Here is an 18,641-nt window from a genome sequence, read left to right on the forward strand (position 1 = left end):
TTTACAAGAACAATAACTACAACTTTTCTAATGCGATACGCCACTCACACACGCTACGCCACTCACATACGCAACGCCACTCACACACGCTACGCCACTCACACACGCTACGCCACTCACATACGCAACGCCACTCACACACGCAACGCCACTCACACACGCAACGCCACTCACACACGCCACTCATCCACGCAACGCCACTCATCCACGCAACGCCACTCATCCATGCAACACCACTCTTCCATTTGCAAAAAGAAAAATGTCTAACTATTCTATTGCGAGACCTATTGCATTTCCAATGCTTGTTACTTTTTTGTTCGTTTTCGTATACAAATCAGCTCTATCAACAAAAAAACCACTTGCGTCTTTTTGTAGACATGCATATGCTTGGTGCAGGTGCCTAAAAAAATACGCAGCTGGCCATGTAGGCTTTTTTTCCCCTCCTGCTTATTAGCCATCCTGCCCATCATAAGGGATACTGTGCAGCATGACTAAAAACCACTGGCAAAGCCAGTAGGGCCCAAAGGCTAGACCTAATGACTTTGCCAATGCTTGTCTTGTCAGGTTACTTCCTGGACCCCTCACTTGTAACAAAGCATTTCTTCAAGGCAGAAGAGTCTCTGTTAGGGGAATGGAATTGGTGGATTTTCTTTCCCTGGAATAATATGAAAATCCTATAGAATTCTGCGAAGGGGCAGAGTGGGCACCGCAATGTGCAGTGCATACACTTAGATTGCCCTTACGAAAGTATGTAAGGGCACTGACGGGTAGTCACTTGAGGCCATACACCTTGGTGCCCCTGCATACTATGAGCCTAGAGGTACAGCAGTTTTTTTTACCAGTAGAAAAAATTTCCTTTACTGTCTGCAATCACATTAAGGTAAGTTGTGGTGAGAATGCCTTCCTTTTTTGATCTCTGATACTTGTCAGGTTTTCATCTTAGGGGTCGATTCCGATGTAGTTTAGAAGGGCTCATAATCTGATTCGGGTTTGCTGAATCTGATCCTGAGCCCTTGTTTCTGACCGAATCTGACACACTTCCGAACGACCAAGTACAATGCCTGGAAACCGGAAAGGCTGTCCGAATCTGTTCCGAAAGGCATTTGGAGAGGTCGCGTCTAACGGAGCCAAATCGTAGATCTCTTTGGACTCGGTTTCCGAACGAGCGAGTACGATGACCGATTCGGACAGCCATTCCCAATCGGTTTCTATGGAACAAATCGGCTGCCGGAATCTGTCTTTGGGGGCCCGTAGTAGGCCCCGCTTCACCCGGGACCTTCCGTATCCATCCTGCCGGGGTACCCAAGGGACCCCCCCTTTCCAACGATGCACAGTGTGGCAGGCACCATGGGATTTTCCCCACCCACCCCTTTCTTCAATGGGAGCCTATAGTCTAGTTCGGAACACAGGCTCCCGTTGAAGTGAATGGGGACTCAACCGAATCAAATCTGGATGTATCGTACTCGCTCGGTCGGACTCCTCCGATCAGAGTCGTCCGGAAGGCATTCCGGAACCGATTCCATCGGAATGCTTTCCGAACAAGATCAAATTGGGCCCTGAGTGAGGAAAAGGTTATTTCTGTCTTCTTTCCCCACCCTCAGCCTTAGCCCTCATCTAAGACCGTCTCTGTGGTTGCTGAGGGTGGATTTGCAGTGTCTGGGTTTACTTTTTCCTACTCCCCATCTATTGTAACATATGGGAGGTCAGAGGCGAACAAGTTTTCTATCTAAGTTATCGGGCTAAGGCTGGTGGTGTCTTGTTTAGCATGCTCCTTTAAACCTTGTGGTTCATAACCTTCCTGGAAGGTAAGGCACATTCTACAGGAGCTAAAGTGCTATAAATGGTCTTTTCTCCACACACGCCCACTACAAACCTATGTATTGCAGCTACAATTGACATAATTTGTGCAAGTCTTTACAGTAAGTTGAATAAAGGTACTTTTAGTGGAGAAGTGTGGCTCACTGGTTAGAAGCGGAGGTCGGCCCGAGACCAGGGTTCAATTCCCGTCGCGGCAGGTTCTTGGGTCAATGTCCGCAGACTCGATAATTCTCGCCTAGGTGCCTAAGCTAACCATGGGTCCCACTCTGCAACTCTGGGCAATAGCTTGCTTAATCTCCACAACGGCCCTATCAGCGCCGGGGATGCCTGGCTTCACCTTGGGGGTGCCCAGGAGGGACCATCTCACAGGGAAAGCCAGGACGGGTTCCCCAGCGGTATACAGCGCCAGGACACTCTGAGATGGAGTAACAGTGCGCTTTACAAGTATACATTTACATACAACACCCAAGGCATCTTGAGCTGTGCTGGCTTTGACGCTACCTAGCGGTGGATTTGATGTGATTTTTATGAAATGTACTAGTTATGTTTCCTAAACATTGACCAAGATAGATGTGAATAAATGCCATCCTGGATTGGATTCGAACCTGAGGGGATGGGGCTGGTAGCATCCTGCTGATGCTTTCAACTCAGCTCGAACACATAGTAAAGGCCTCTTCAGTCATCCCATGTCAGTTCAGTAGAGCATAGTGCCAAGTTCCACTGTTTCAGAGATAGATGCGTATTGTCCAACCCATAAGCCACGTTTACAAAATGGAAATAAATAAGGATGATGTCTCCATTTCAACCAAGATTAGTTTTAAAACGCAGTACCTTTTGAACTGTAATGTTTGGCTGTAAAAACACCCGTGAAGAGGGTTTCGGCAGGGGCGGCTCTAGGCTCATGGCGGCCCTGGGCAGGGAGCGTAGGTAGGGGGCCCCGGAAGAGCGGGTCCTGGCGGGGCGGAGCGCGGAGGCCAGTGAAGATGGCGGGGGGGGGGTGGTCAGTGTGTTTGGAAGTGGAACAGAGCAGGAGGCCACCAAATCCCTTCCAGGGGCCGCCACACAAATATGTATCCATCCTCAGAGGATTATTATATTAAGATATATATTGGCGTGGTGGCCCTTGGGGTTTGGTGGCCCTGTGCAGGTGCACAGCTTGCACATTCCTAAGGCCGCCCCTGGTTTCGGTGTTTGGCCACTTTCGGCATCCGACCGTCTAAGCCGCAGTGTATGAGGAATAAAGCTAGCCAGGACCAGGGACTTTCAAGTAAAAATACTCATGCCCCAGACTAGACACGCTTTGTTTCCACCCGCTGCGAGCAACGGCATGCCTTCTTTAAAATTAATTTTCATTCTGTGATTCAAAGCTTCCCTTAACTCTGCCAACTTTCAGAGTATAAAACTTGCTGTGTTCTAGTAAAATCGGCTTCTATTTAAGGGAATGAAACTTTGAGTCCTTCAGCGTGTAATTATATTTGTATTATTGTTTCAAGTCATTAGGCCAACGCACACCATCTGGATTTTTCATAAATTCAGCGATATCTCGGAGTGCTAATTTAAGGAATAAGGTTGGGTGCAGTTTTTTAAAATTTATTTGCAGCCTTTCTGAAGTGCGGTACAATGTGCCCTATTTCCAGAAGACTGCAATTTTTTATTCCTACTTTTGCCTGGAAAATGCGACTCTTTCGACAGTTTGCCGCACACATACTTATTTAACATTATCAAAATGCTTCTGCAGAAGAAGTCTGTGTTTTTTTCGTGCTCGACGCCGTTGTTTATAGAAAACTCTGCAAAAGGTGAACTCGCATAGACGGGTTCTGCTAACATTTTCAATGTTGCATAGTAAAGTTTCGCATAAGGTAACGCTGAAGAGTGTTTTGCACACATTTTCTATCTTGGTTGGGGTCGATTAGCATGAAAATGTTTTACGATGCTGAAAAAAATGAGCTCGGGCGAAGGTAAACCAGGAAACCTCTAAGTACTACTCTTGCAACTTTCGTTGATGGCAAACTCTGGAACTTTGTTAAACTTTGCTTGCAACAAAATAAACGCTGCACATCCCTTCGAAGAACCCCACTACTGATCCAGCCAATCATGGAGTTTTATTTTTTAACATTCAGATGTTTACAATGTTTTTACTCTACAGTATGTGTCTCCCTTTTGATACTGTGCAGAAGAGATGGTGCTTGCTTCCTCTTAACACCTGCCAGCAGCGATCTGAGGTTATGCAAACCACATTTTGACTGTGTATTCCACTGTTAATATTTATAAGAAGAGCTGGCTTCCATGGGGGTGAAACCTTTTTTATTATTTACAAAAATGGGTAGCATTTCGAAATCCCTTCAGTCTAAGTTAGTAGGTTGGTGATCGGATGGTTGGTTTGTATGCTATTGGAGTAGTTTACGTATACATATTTAGAAGTTAAGGTAATGCTTTTGCTCCGATCCTCACCATCCTTTTCAACTTTTAAGTTATCCCAATACACATTCTCTTTATGATCTGAATGTCATCTTTAATCAAGACATTTCCCCTTTAAGGGAGCAGCAGCATTGACAAAGCAATGCAGCTGACAATAATGTGATAATCAGCCCTATAAGGAGCAGCCTCTACCCTACTGCTGACGTTCTCATTCTCAGACCCTTTCACAAAATGACAGCAGGAGAGCCACACAGAAAAGAATCCCTTCGGACCCACTGCAACTAATTAAGCACACAATAAAACAAAGCATTATAGGCCCGTTCTTATTCAGCTTCTTATTCGCCTTACTTTTGCATCTTCCACAAGCGTTTGCAGGGGTGGGAGCTAAGGTTGAGTCAGAATTTCTGACAAGGAGTCCCTTAAGTGTTGAGTTGGTTTAAAAAGAGTATAGCGCCTACAAAATAATTATTTAGGGGTGTTCCACTTCTGGCGCAATTTGGATTTCCTCTGAGTGCATTACTTTGAGTCAGGAGTGTACACTGTGATAGTCTATTCCTATTAAGGGTATATTTCTTTTGAATATATTATTTGATTTTTGTATGTATTTTTGTATATGTTGTGTATATGATGTATTATGTATTGTAATATAGATATGAATGTGATTTAAATGTGATTAAGAGTGTTCTGTCTTTCGTCAATATTTATGAAGTGTATATATATATATTTATGTTTATTTGTGCCCTACCCCGTCCTTTGACACATATATAAGTTTCTTTGACCTATGGATATACAGGATATGTAAATAAGATTGAGAACATCAGGGTAATTAGTTGTACCTTGTATGTAAACAAATGTTGAATTGATCCCTCTGTACTTCTTTGTTTTTTTATATACATCTTTGATGTCCCTTGCTCATGTATAGGAGGGTGATTTGGGCATAACCCCTTATTGAGTTGCTCAGGATTTCTGGGGTGGGCACTAAGGATAAGGTACCTTTAACTTATAAATGTCATTTCTTCTGATGATTTGTATTTTGGCCTTCCTTACACCAATATGGTCCTTAACTCTCTTCGAACAGTCTTTATAGGGGCAATATTTTTTCCAGATCCCAGAAAAGTGAACAGGTTAGGTGTTTGTAGATGTTTTTGGATTGTGAAAACATTGCTGCATAGTTCGAGTGCCCCCTGAGGATGCTTGTTGAATGGAAAAGCCTTTGCCGAAGACTAGAAATGGTGTCTGCAGTCCAAGTAGGTGTAGTACAGTGTCCGACTGCCTCAGGAGAGAGCAGCTATAATATACGTGTTTCTCATTTTTTTCCTACTCCCTAAGAGTTTGTCGGAAGCTTTGTGGAGTAAGGGACCTCGCAGTTGTATAGCGTCATCTTTCTTCTTCTGTTTTCCAGGGACAAGCCGGGGATTGTTTTTCCATAATATTTGAGAAACTCGCTCATAATATATATTTGCTTTTTCTGTTTTCCCCAGAGTGTTTGAGAAAATCACTTATATTATCTAATTTTCTTATTTTGGTGATACATGTGGCCCGGGTCCTAAGATCGCTTTGGCGTACAGCACAGAATTTTTCACCTACATGTTAGTTGAAACTGGCAGCCTGTCCAGGGTGGTGATGACGTAGCTGAATATCACTGTGTGATGTTACTTGGCAGTGAACATGGAGGCCCTGCTCAACCCCAGTTGCAGTTTCTTAAGCGTCCTTGGTGGGAGGTCAGCCTAAGAGCTGTATCCTTCACCTACTTGAATTAATATAGGCTGTTAAAGAGGCAGGGTTCACTTTTGCAGAGCGGTAGATGTGATGGTTCTGGTGCTTGTAGTTCCTTACTGATCGGTACTTAATAAAAAAACAATCCTTTTGGATAAAAAAACACAGAGAGCAAAAGGAAAGAGTTGGGGTGGGCGGATAGCTTTATGTAGTTGGCCTCAGTAAGCACATTCTTTTGCATTGAACAATTAGAGTGCTACCATTTTGGTGTCGCCCAACATTGAACGACTCTGGATGTCACTGAAGAGAATGCCACCGGCTTTTGATGGTGGTTCTAGATCTCATTGAGAGACACTCTAGAGAACCCATCTCATTAAAAGGCAGAACCTTGTCATTTAATAGCCATACCTCATCCCCGATTGCAGAAACCCAATGACCGGAATCCGCTTCTGTGCCCAAGGGCTTCGTTTCTCAGGGAGGATTGCTTGATGCATTGACATGTGTTAATGGCAACCCTGAAAGTGTTTTCCTTTGTTTCTGTTAATCCCATCTATACTTGCAGTAGTTAATGAGACTTTCCAGTTTTAGGGAAATAGGGGAAAATGTATAAGAAAGTCTGCCTAATATCCTCCAAATTGTCTGAAGCGAGCACTTGCTATTAAACATGCCCTATCGCTAGTAAATAATCTCATAGAAGTGAAGGGATGTTTGTGACTCTTGACCAGTTGTGCCTCGCCCAGGCAGAAAACCACTCGAATCAGATGCAGCGCAGTGCTATTGAACAGATGAGCAGCGCGGTGTTGTTGAATCAGATGAGGAGCGCGGTGTTGTTGAATCAGATGAGGAGCGCGGTGTTGTTGAATCAGATGAGGAGCGCGGTGTTGTTGAATCAGATGAGGAGCGCAGTGTTGTTGAATCAGATGAGGAGCGCGGTGTTGTTGAATCAGATGAGCAGCGCGGTGTTATCAAATCAGATAAACAGAGAAGTGTTATCCAATCCCATGAGCAGCACAGTGTTATTGAATCAGATGAACCGTGCGATGTTATCACTTGGTGTAGTACCTTAGCAGATAAGGCGCTCTCTCATGCAGGTCCGCCCGCCATCATTCATCACTCACAAATGTGTCGTTAAGTAAAGGACGCTGTTCTCAACAGTACACTGTACATGGCCTTCAGTGTAAATTGTATGAAGAAACGTTTGATAGTAGTGATCAAGTACCGTGGCTCAGCACGTTTAGCACTCGCTGCTGACATCGGATGGTAACCTGCAGGTCGAGGCTGAACCCCAGGCAGATGAGTCTCAGACCTTTTCACCATTCTGTGGCTGATTGCGCAACATAGGCTAGCGTAATGATAACACCAGTTCTTTGCAGTGCTACAGAATTGTAAAAGAAGCACTATATAAAAGTCCATATTGTATATAATGGTTTGAATGTTGCTAATAGGCTTCATACATAATTGCGCTTTAAATGGTACATACTTCATTCTGCCCTTATATAATATGCACATTAACCATAGCCTCCAGCAGTCCAGGGACTGACAGGAAGCTCAATTCTAAAGACACCAGCATTTTTTCAAACCCAGCAACGCTGTCCTTGTGATCTTGCTCAAACCAGCAGACTGTCACCGCCTCTGGTAACCAGTGCAAGGACTACAAGAGAAGGAGTGTAAACAGTGGCACACTGTCCTGAATGGCCAATGTCAGACATGTCATGCCTCATTATAACCGCACGTTGTGGTCTTCCTTGTGTAAACTCGCAAGACATACCTGCTCATCTGAAGGGCCATGGTGACAGGATTGCTCAGCAAGGCTTAGAGCTGTCACAATAATGTGTACAGCAAAGGTCATAGCTCTCTGAGCAGCAGGGAGGATGAAGGTGTGAGAAGAGAAGAAATCCTTGACTAGGTGTGATCTGGCTTAGACCTCGAGGCTTTGCATTGCCGCAAGATATCTGTGCCTTGTACATCTTAGAAGTGGCCGATGGTAATTTTGAGCTGTAACCCACCGGTGCTAAGTGCTCCAAAGGTGCTGCTTTAATCTGTCTGTATTTTGTAAGGCTTTTCTCAATATAAATTCATTTCACGTAATTTAACAATTTACTAGGATCCTTTCTGCTATTAAGATGCTGCAATCCAAGACTCAAGGAGATTTGAGAAATTGAAAATGCCACTTGATTGTGTCCCAGATTTTCCATCTTTTAGAGAATGGAGACTGGGAACGGGCTTTACACATGTGCCAGAGGCCTGCTTTTCGATTCTTGACAGAGCAGGTCAATTCAACTCAATTCAAAATCTTTATTCCGTTTAATTGGAAATAGACCATAAAAGTGCATATAATACAATGCAAATCCATGATCTCGCAAAGAATTTAAAAACAATTTTACATGAGGTTCAAAATGTTATAAGTTTATAAACATTAACGTGCTTTAAGGCTCCACATTTCAACAAATAACCACATTTGTAGGGAATCAAAGGCGCAAATCACGTTAAAAATTTGAGGCGTTAGTTCACTCAGTCGTATCACAATTGGCCAAAGCTAAAAAAAGAGAAAAGGAGGAGAACAAGAACCTCAAATAGCGTCGGCTATGTAGTCCTACTGGCACAAGAGTTAAAAGAAGTGGCTCAACCTAGTTCCACCTGTAAATGGCAGGCTCAACGATAGTCATGACTACCTAAATGCGAGTGCATGAACAGGGGATGAAAGCAGCTAACACGTAAAAAAAAAACCTCTCCTCCCATGAAGAACAAGTGCATGTTGGAGAAGCAGGTGCTTATTCAATGTACTAATTTGTATATCAATAGACCACCTAGATATTTCACCAAATGTTATACAAGAGTGGCTTTGATACGCTGGGAATCAGAATGCCTGCCATACCTCGGAGTCTACATTTATCACACCCACTCGCATATGAAGGGAATGTGGGCAGAGCCCTGAGGGGCATTAGAGGCAGTGTGGGGTTTTGGCGCACTCTCCCGTTGTCTGTGGCAGGGCGAATAGCGCTGCTGAAGATGGTGGCCCTTCCGCTCCTGCTTTATTTTTTTCGCACGCTGCCGGTGTGGATCCCGCTCTCTTTTTTCCGGAAGCTGCGGTCGATGGTGATAGGGTTTATCTGGGGCTCTGGCAGGAGGCGTGTAGCTTTGAACACCTTACTTAGATCCCGGGAGGAAGGCGGCCTAGCGGTACCGGATTTTGAGTGGTATTACCTGGCGGCGCAGCTACAGTGGCTCACGCAGGCTGTGGCGCGGGAGTTTAGAGGCCCAGACGGCCCGCAGGGTCGGATTATACAGCGACATGTCCTGTCCTTCATCCTGCTCCAGCAGGGGCTTCGGTTGGATCAGCTGACTTTGGAGGAGCGCACCCTTCGCCAATGCTGGCTTTGTAGCCAAAAGCGGGCGGGATGTCATATTCCTTATGCGCCGGAGATCCCCTTGGGCATGTGTACTGCCCTCCCACATGGTGGGGACTGGTCGGCACTGGCCACCTGGGAGGATCGCGGGGTCCACATGATAGGGGACTTGTATAGGGATGGTGCCCTGCTGTCGTTTCACGACCTGCAAGAGGCCTTCGATCTGCCGAGGGGTGACTTTTTGCTCCATGCGGCTCTAGTGACTGGGATTCAGAAACGCTGGAAGATGGGGCTGGTAGAACCTCCCACGTCGTTGGGCTGCCAGTACGTTGTGATGGCGGCTGGCCCTTATAAGGCTATCACCTGCCTATACCGGAGACTGGCACTAGATGGACCACCCCCCCTGGATAGGTTGCGGGAGCGCTGGGAGGGAGACATCGGTCGGCGGATACCGGAGACGACCTGGCCCCAGCTTGTACGTAGGGCCTGGAAGGGCTCGCGCAATGTTAGGTTCCAACTGGTTCAATACTTCACTTTACATAGGGCGTATTGGACACCGGCCACAATCCAATGGGTCTTTGGAGGCGCGCATTCGGTAGGTCCTCGCTGCGATACGGAGGGAGCTGATTTTGGGCACATGTTCTGGTCATGCGCGGGGCTTGGCACATACTGGGCTGAAGTTATGTTTTGCTTGAATGAGGTTACGGGACGCCAGATCGACACGGACATGGGGGCCTGCCTCTTACTCTGGTTTCCACATACTCCAGCCACGAAGATTACCAGTAAATTTTCCGACCTGGGGTTAATCCTGGCCAAGAGGGAGCTCACACTGCATTGGAAATCTAGGGGGGGTCCCAGCTTCCTGAGGTGGCGGGGGTGTTTCCAGCAATGGGCTACTAGTGAAGGGACTCTTCGATTACAATTAGCTAGGCGCGCCGCTAATGATAAAGCGCTAGATGCGGCCAGGGCATGGAGCGCGCCAGTGGCGGACCTACAGTCACTGTCAGAAGTTGCTGGGGATGGTGAGGTCGACGTGCTGGCGAGCCAGGAGGGGACCATAGGGGTGGAGAGCACGGGGGCACTGGTCGAGGATGTGATATGCGAGGCCGCATAGCCAGCAGCCGGCGAGGATTGAATGCATGTGCCAAATATGATGGAGGATGGAATGGGTACCATACACTGTTTCGGGCAGCGCCTGGACTCCCCCCTGGCTGGGGAGCCGAGACTGGAAAAGCTCAGGAGGAGCCGCCGCTCTTAGGGCTTCACTAGTTGGGGATGTTAAGACGCTACATTAATGAGCATCATGGTGATGGGAGATACATGTGAAGCGTGACTGTAAGATGTTTGCACAAAATCAATAAAAATTTGTTTAAAAAAAAAATACAAGAGTGGCTTTGAAACAGACTATATATTGTGTATGTGTGCTTCAGATGTGGTGCAGCTTTGCAGTTATGTCAAATCCCCGAAGTCTTGAAATACAGGCGTTTGCTAATCAGGAGCTGTCTGCCCTTTCCTCCATTCACCCTCTGTCTTGTCTTGGTCCTGTTCCAAACTCTTTCACTGCTCCCCTGTCCGCCACATCTTTCTCTTTTCACTCCCTGAATGTTTCCTCCCTCGGCACAACCTTTCTCAGCTCGCTCTGCGTATTGCTTTCCCTCGTTATTTTTCTTTGCCTCCTTTCCTCCTGCATGCATGTGGGAGACTGCAGGCACTATAGGCAAAGTGGGGGAAGCATTTCCAGTAGGTGGTCCACTTCATAACGTGGTGGGGCGAGGGGTGCTGGAGTTGTGGGGGCTAGGAGGTATATAATACATTTTTTAAAGAACACTTACCTGCTGCTGCACTGCTGGACACATTTTCATGGCTCTTCTGTTCCGGTCCTTTGTCTCTGTGTAGACTCCTAGCTGCCAATCAATATGCCCTGGTACTTGCCTAAAGTCCCCCTCCTCTTCACCCGCAACCCTTGGGGTGGGCAGTCACCTAGCTCCCCTAGGGCATCCCCACCCCCTTTTACCCACAAGGCAAACAATTCAAGCACCACACTTCTTTGGATACGGGGTAGTAAACCCCAGCCGTATTTTATTACATAATATAAACAAACATAACATTTTTTATTATTATTTCATTATACACAAAATACGCAGAAAGTCCAATACACTGATAGGCACAAGCTGTTATTTGGCTAACCTTAACATGTTTCTAATACATATTGGTTCCTATTGTAAGCTAAGCAATGAAGATATTCTCTTTCTGCGTATCCTAGTTAGAGCCTAAGGCAAGGCCAATGACTGGTGGCCCTAGGTCAAGTTCAACCTAGATCCCAACCTCCAACCACCAACCAGAGTGGCCTTGTACATGGGGTCCAGCTTACCGGATGGATACCTCCACCGGGCCCCCTGTACGCCCTTAATGATTCAACTCCATAAAAGGGGACCACTGCAGTTATGCGTCCTTGAGCACATGCAGCGCTGGGATGCCTCCGGGTAACCACGCGCTATAGAAATGAGTATTCATTCATTCATTCATTCACTCGTGCGGGGTGGCCAACCAGCCTACTGGAAGCGTGACCTCCCTACCCCTGCACCCTTCCAGCCTACGTGCTGTAACTGCTCCTGGAGTTCCATGAGAGACCCTCTATCTCCCTCTCGGGCGTCCCCATTTTGACCATGGTTATGCCGGTTAAGGACCGTAAACTATGCTCACCAATCATGACCTTACCGCCTGACCAAGGGAACATTCACAAAATACGACAAAATATAACACCTGAAATTTGAAAACAGATTAGATACAAAATACAACAAAACATAACACCTGAAATTTGAAAACAGATTAGATAAGAAAAAATACTTTAATTTTGATACTACAACCATTCCTTCGAATAGAAAGTACTCCTGAAAACTGACAAAGATTAATCAAGAAAAACACTTTCTTTCAACACTACGACAATTCTATACAATAGACAGTATTCCTCCTGAAATGGAAAAAACATATAAATCACCCCAAATGTCTGCCTTAGGGGATGGTGGGTGGGGAAAAAGTATAGTTAAGGGCCTCCGATGGAGGCCCGGACCCATTGAGGGTGGTTCCCAAGCTGGGAAGCGGCAAAAAAGAGAGGCCTTCCTCTCTGCTCCCCAGCCTTCTTATACCTAGTGTAGGGTAGAGCAACACCGGTCACGACCAGCTTGCCTGAGCAGGCGAACAGGAAGCACTAATACGTGCTTCCGGTTCCCGCGGGCCGCCAACGAATCAAGGGGAGGCCGAGGGCGCCGCGTCACTGTTGTGCGTGGCACACCTGCATCCCACCGATGCGGGGGATCGGCGCGACCGCCATAATGGTTGCTTGCACGAGTCCATGCCCTGCCTTCCAAGATGCTGCTCTGATGAGAGCAGCGCTGTGTTTGGACTAAACGGGCTTGTTTAACACTCACTTTCCCCGCTCCTTTCCTATGCCTCTTTCAGCGGTGGGTTTCCTATCCATATTTAGAGTATCCCAACCTGCACATCTTTGAGGGGCCCCCTCCCTTTTACATGTCACACTCCACTGTATGACGCTGGTCCTTGATTTTCCACAAACAAAACCTGTAGACGTGCACTTTGTTCAGATTTGCGAGTTTGACAAAAAAAGATCTTTCACACATCTCCTTAGCTGGCCACAACACGTAAGAAATGACCTGCAGAACAGGAGACGACTCGTTAGAGACAGCAGTCAGGAGTGGACACACAATGGCTGAGGATGCCTTTAATACTGGACACAGCACTGCCGACGAGGCCACGAGAGCTGGAACCTGGAGGACAATCCAGGCGAAGGCCAGAGGTGGCGGGCGCTCGGACCGGGTCTCCAGAGGAGGCCGTGCCTGTGATATGTGCACAGGCACACACAGTGTCTTTGCTAAAAATTGTGTTTGTCCCTCCGCACCGCACCATCCATCTTTCCTATAGCCTCCGTACATTGTTTATTCACTTTACATTCATTCATGAGAACCCCAAGATGCTTAAGGACAAGAGAGTGTTTCACTGATGCTGCTGCTGAGCTTGGGGAGAAGGAGGGGGTCCGCAGGTTTGTTTTTTCCTTTCCCGAGCTGACATCCTCTTTCTCTCTGTGACTTAAATTTGGTGCTGCCGTGGTCCTGCAGAAATCCTTCAGCCTCTCTGGCCTGCTTCCTTAGCAGGTACGTTTCCTTACTTTCTAGGGAAAGCTTCAGAGCTGGACACAACACTGCTGCGCCACCGTGAGAGCACAATACTCGGGGCGAGGCCTTCCCAGTAATGTTTACACAATCCCCATATCCTGATTATTATGTTTCTCCCTTTGAAGCCCTACACTCTTCTCCCCTCAGCCCTCGTCATAGTGTTACTCCTCATTAAAGACCTCGTGATGCTGGGCACGAGGGCTGCTGTCATGCTGCCTGCGCCGTTCACGGAGCTGGAGGACATGGGCGCCAAGAGGCAACATCAATATTGTTCATGCCCAGCTCAGTCACGGATGAAATTTACAAAAGTCCTCAAATTTCTGGGACAATGTTGCGTCTCTTAACTGTCCGATTGCTGTTCAAGTTCTACCTAATCTGCTTGCTTCTGTTTGTGGGTGATTATGTATGAACGTGCTTAAAGAAGTCTTATTTTTTTGTTTTTCAGTGCCTTAGCAGACAATTTAATAAATCCCTTGGAGATTAAAATTGAAGAATGGAAGAAAGTAGCAAACCAGCTGGACAAGGATCACGCTAAAGGTAACGTGCTACTTTTTACAACTCCCAAGTTCCTAAAAGGTGTCTTAATAAATATTTCCTGAGTTGGATTCTGCTTGGCTCGCCTGTTTTTTCAGATGCCTCAACTGGGCGTATGTTGCTGGTGCAATGTTCTAGTTTGGGGGAAGACATTTTCAGGAGAGCAAAATGGTGGATGCCACACTCTTTGTTTCAAATTAGCCTCGGAAAGACGACACATTTCACCAAAGATGCCCCTTTTATAAATGCACATGCCCCACTCAAACCTCCTTCACCACTTGGGTGTTTTTTAAAATGCAATGTTGATGATAATGGTATGGCAGTGTACGCGTTTGGGTTGACCCACTTGTCACAAATATCAAAATGGACAGTTTTTTCCTTTCTCCAAAACACAGTGAGCGTTCTTTACATGTCCAACATCCGTCTGTTCGGAGGTTAGGAATAGGGCAGTCTTCATATTTCCTGTTTGGGTGTTTTATCCCCCCAATCTCCCTCCTCATTGCGTCTTTTCCCCCTCCTTTGAATTCTTACTCATGATCTGCTTTTATGGAGAACTGGCTTGTAGTCAAGGCCAGATTGGGAACAGCAACCAGCGGTTGCAGATTGCTTCTCAACTGGCCCTCGGGGGAGGGGAGGGGGGTGCTAGCAAGATGCACCGCTCCGCTTTTGTCACAGGGGGCCGATATTGCACCTGTGCTGCAAAACCTGCCCCCACCCCTCTGGCCCACTCGGGAAATGCCCGGTGTTCACTACGGCCAGTCCGGCCCTGCTTGGAGTTGGATTGTGGGATTGTTTTTTCTTTACTTTGTTGATATGTCTGCCCTGTGTGGCGATTGGTTTGTGGATCTTTATTGTGCCACTCTTGTTAACGTAATGAGAAAAACTCAATATAGAATTGAAACACCAACATCAGTCTGTTTTAGGATTTCCAAAACCACTGTACCTAAATAAAAAATACTCAGGTTAGTTGCCATGTGTTGCAGGTATTGGTTTTCTTAATTTGGCTGTTTGTAAATGTCAGCCCTTACTTTATTGAAAACTGTGAATTATGGAAACCTCTACATCTGTCCATTTCCAAACACTATGTTAGTGTGTGCATTTCTTTTTCTTTTTTTTTGATTTCAAAGTATTTTATTGATATTTTTTAATTAACAGATACTATAGCATTTCTGTCACGGGGTTAGCCAAACGTAGTATGTGACCCGCAGTTTATGCCCCGAAAACAGAGCTAATTTGATAGGACGATAGTACTTTCAGATGATTAAATAAACATGGGTAGTAATGCAGTTATAAGTGCATATGTAATGTAACGTTTATAGTGTGAGTTTCTATATAGCATGTTTTTATTCAGCACTGATTCAGTCACGGAGTGCAGCAGACAAAATTACAAAAGACGGATATCGTGGACCTGTTTTTCCCAAAGTCTGCTTCACATGTCATGGGCTTGTTTAAACCCGATTATATAGATACAGTTTGCACATTTAGCATGTGTAACTTTAACTCGCCAGTTTATTTCTATATCAGTAATTCTTCTGTGCATTTCCTGACTCCTCTGCTAACCATGTGCAGCCACTCCAAAAAGCCCACAAAAACCCCACAGCCAAACTAGACCTTGGAATTGTTTTTCAAGGACACACGTTATTTGATATGTAAAATATTTCTGATACTTAAGAAAGCAATACTTCCCTGAAAATAATATGCAGTTGTGAGTTTAGGGCGTGATCACCTAAACGCAATGGTGGCTGTAAGGTCCATTTGCATGACTAAACTTTGGATGAATTAACAAAGCAAGCATTTTTAGAGTGCGCATGATTTCTTTTTGACGCCAGAAAAGGAGTACTTTTCGATTTGAATATGAAGCCCATGTTCGTATGTGCACTGCTGCCACCAGGGTGAGAGGTCTCGTGATTTAGATATATATGGTATGTGATCAAGGCCAGGACTGGCTGAAACATGTCATACCAGCATTTTTTAAATGCATTATGGTGAGCAGTAAAATTAGTTTCCGCACCTGATCTTTGGGTTGGGAGAATAGGAGGGAATTGTACATATGTATGTTTATATAAATATTTTCACAGAAAAAACAAAGATTACAGAGATGTTATAGTTCGGGCCAGGTTTCACTCGTATAAAACCTGAGAAATTGAGCAGTTCTAGTTAGCAGAGATAATTAGAACTCCTGCTACGGCAGTGCACTGCTTATGACCTCATATATTACATCACTCATGATATGGTCAGTGACATCACTGATTACATCATCCGGTGACCGAGCGTTTCCAAAAAGTTTGAGTGTTAAATATATATACACACCAAGGTGTATTGATGAATCAGGTGGTGTATGAGTTCCTGTATGGATGATTCAGTGGATGTGTGACTGACTGTATAAGTGAGTGATTATAGGTGTCTCAGTTAATGTATGGGTAAGTTACTAGGTTGTGTTAATGTCTGTATCAGTCTTTCAGTTGGTGTCTAAAAGGCTGTATGGGTACGTGAGTGGCTGTATGGGTGATGGATTGGTAGTCGTAAGTACCTGTATGGGTGCATGAGTGTCTGTGTGGGTGGGCGAGGGGTGTCAGACTGCCTGCATGGACGAGTCAGTGGCTGTATGGGTTTGTGAGAGCATCTATAAGAGGCTGTATGGGTGAGTGAATGTTCATAAGGCTGTGTCACTGAGTGAATGGATGTGTCAGGGGTATATGGGTGAGTAACAACATATGTGAAAGGCACTATAGGTGAGTGTTGGAGTATATGAGTGACTGTATGTGTGAGTGATTGTGAGTGGCTGTATGGGTAAGTGTGTGCTTGTGTTAGTGACTTTATATGTGAGTATGTGTTAGTATTTGTATGAATAATTGAGTGGGTGTGTGTATAACTTTGTAGGTGAGTAAGGGGCTGTGTGATTGACTATGGGTGAGTGAGTTGGTGTGTGAGTAGCTCTAAGGCCGACTGGCAATGTGTGAGTGGCTGTATGGGTGTATAAGTGGATATATCAGGGGCTGTATTAGTTAGTGAGTTGGTGTATGTGTGGCTGTATGGGTAACTGAGTGGATGTGTGTGAAGACCTATGAATCAGTGAGTGGTGTGTATGTACTGGTATGGGTGTGTCAATGGTTTTGAGAATGGTAGTGTGGAAGTTGGAGTAGGTGTATGAAAGGTTATATTGGGGTGTGAGTGGGTGCGTCAAATTCTGTGGATGATGTAATCAGGGATGTCATTTGAGATGTCATCAGTGATGTCACTGACCATGTCACGAGTGATTTAATATGTTAGGTCATACAACGTAATTAACAATGACCCCCTGCAGAAACTTGAAAGTCCTAGGGCAGGGCAAATATGCAAATAGAAGAAAAATCCCTTGGCATTTGAAGGTCTATAACGATCAACAGACCATATTAACTAACATGATATAATGCACTCAGTGTAAGCATAAATAGAGTTAAAAATTAATCTCTTTAATTCAATGTAATTAAAAAATTCGTCAAGGCATAATTCAAAAAGATAATTGGGAAACTTGTCCTCTATGCACACAGACATCGGCCAGGGGCTATCCCACCCTCTGTTAAATGAAAGGTTAATACCATGTTCTCATCATGAGACAAAACAAACATTGATTAATGAAATAGTTAAACAAAACACAATATACACATTTGTTCTACAGACATAAAATGCAGACAAGACATTTTATGATAAACACAGATATCAAAGGACAATCATGATCGTGATAAACAAACAGTGGCTGTGTGATGGATCTTCTACGCGAGTTTCGGTGCACTCTGCGCCTTCATCAGGAAAGCCACAACATTTCCTAAAAAGGAATTTAAAAGCCAAATAAAATACACTGAGATTCAGGATAAACAATTAGAGATGATCAACTACTTACCTTCACCAAAGGAGAAACATATATTTAAATGATACAGCACAAGAATCAGGATGAAAGATGGGAGTAAAAGAAAAGAAAAATACGTATTGCTAATACCATCACCCCAAGATCAGAGACCAAATATAAGAAGTGGTAATAGGATATTAAAAAAAACAGAGGAAGGGAGGGAGAGTATCACAGATGGATTCGTACTCCCTATACAAGTTACATAAACAAAGAGAATCCACCTAGTAATGTATGGAAGTGTTCCTCACAGTGGTGTGGAACACTTAGTGTTTCTTAAAATACCCCTCACACACCAAAAGGCCCCTTGGTGTCATGCTTCATTATACGGGATGCGGCGTGCTGCGACCTACGACTACGCGGGAGCACTTATAATGGACTATGTATGGTGCATGTGAGGGTATTATATGTGAGTGAGTGGTGGGATGAGTGAAAAGTTAAAAAGTACCTGGCTCGTAGGACTCTGACATTTTTTTTTATTAGGTCCACGGGCTGGTGCTGTTAAAAGAAGTGGAGTGCGAGGTGTTACTGTAGTGATTATGTACATCACCTCATGTGTGCGTCGACATGTTTCGGAGACAGAGCTCCTTCTTCAGGACGGGGTGCACAACTTCCCCACCTTACTCACGTCACTACACAAAAGAACAATGTGTCTTTAGAAAAAAGTGAAAAAATATATATAATGTGTATAATCTATAGGTTACAAAGTCCCTACAGTGGTAATGCTCAAGAAAA

The 18,641-nt window shown here is 45.1% G+C and overlaps 1 protein-coding gene across 4 annotated transcripts in view; it reads left to right on the forward strand.

Moving 5' to 3' along the window:
• The window catches only part of LOC144768495 (protein MTSS 1-like), a 563,908-nt gene that overhangs the window by 292,774 nt on the left and 252,493 nt on the right, over positions 1 to 18,641 (forward strand). For all 4 annotated transcript variants that reach the window (XM_078652201.1, XM_078652202.1, XM_078652203.1 and 1 more), the window contains exon 5: positions 13,935 to 14,026. In XM_078652201.1, the coding sequence (XP_078508327.1) occupies positions 13,935 to 14,026 (92 nt within the window). The remainder of the gene's footprint in view (positions 1 to 13,934; positions 14,027 to 18,641) is intronic.

Source organism: Lissotriton helveticus, chromosome 7 (genome assembly GCF_964261635.1).
Source record: "Lissotriton helveticus chromosome 7, aLisHel1.1, whole genome shotgun sequence".
NCBI classification, from domain to species: domain Eukaryota; kingdom Metazoa; phylum Chordata; class Amphibia; order Caudata; family Salamandridae; genus Lissotriton; species Lissotriton helveticus.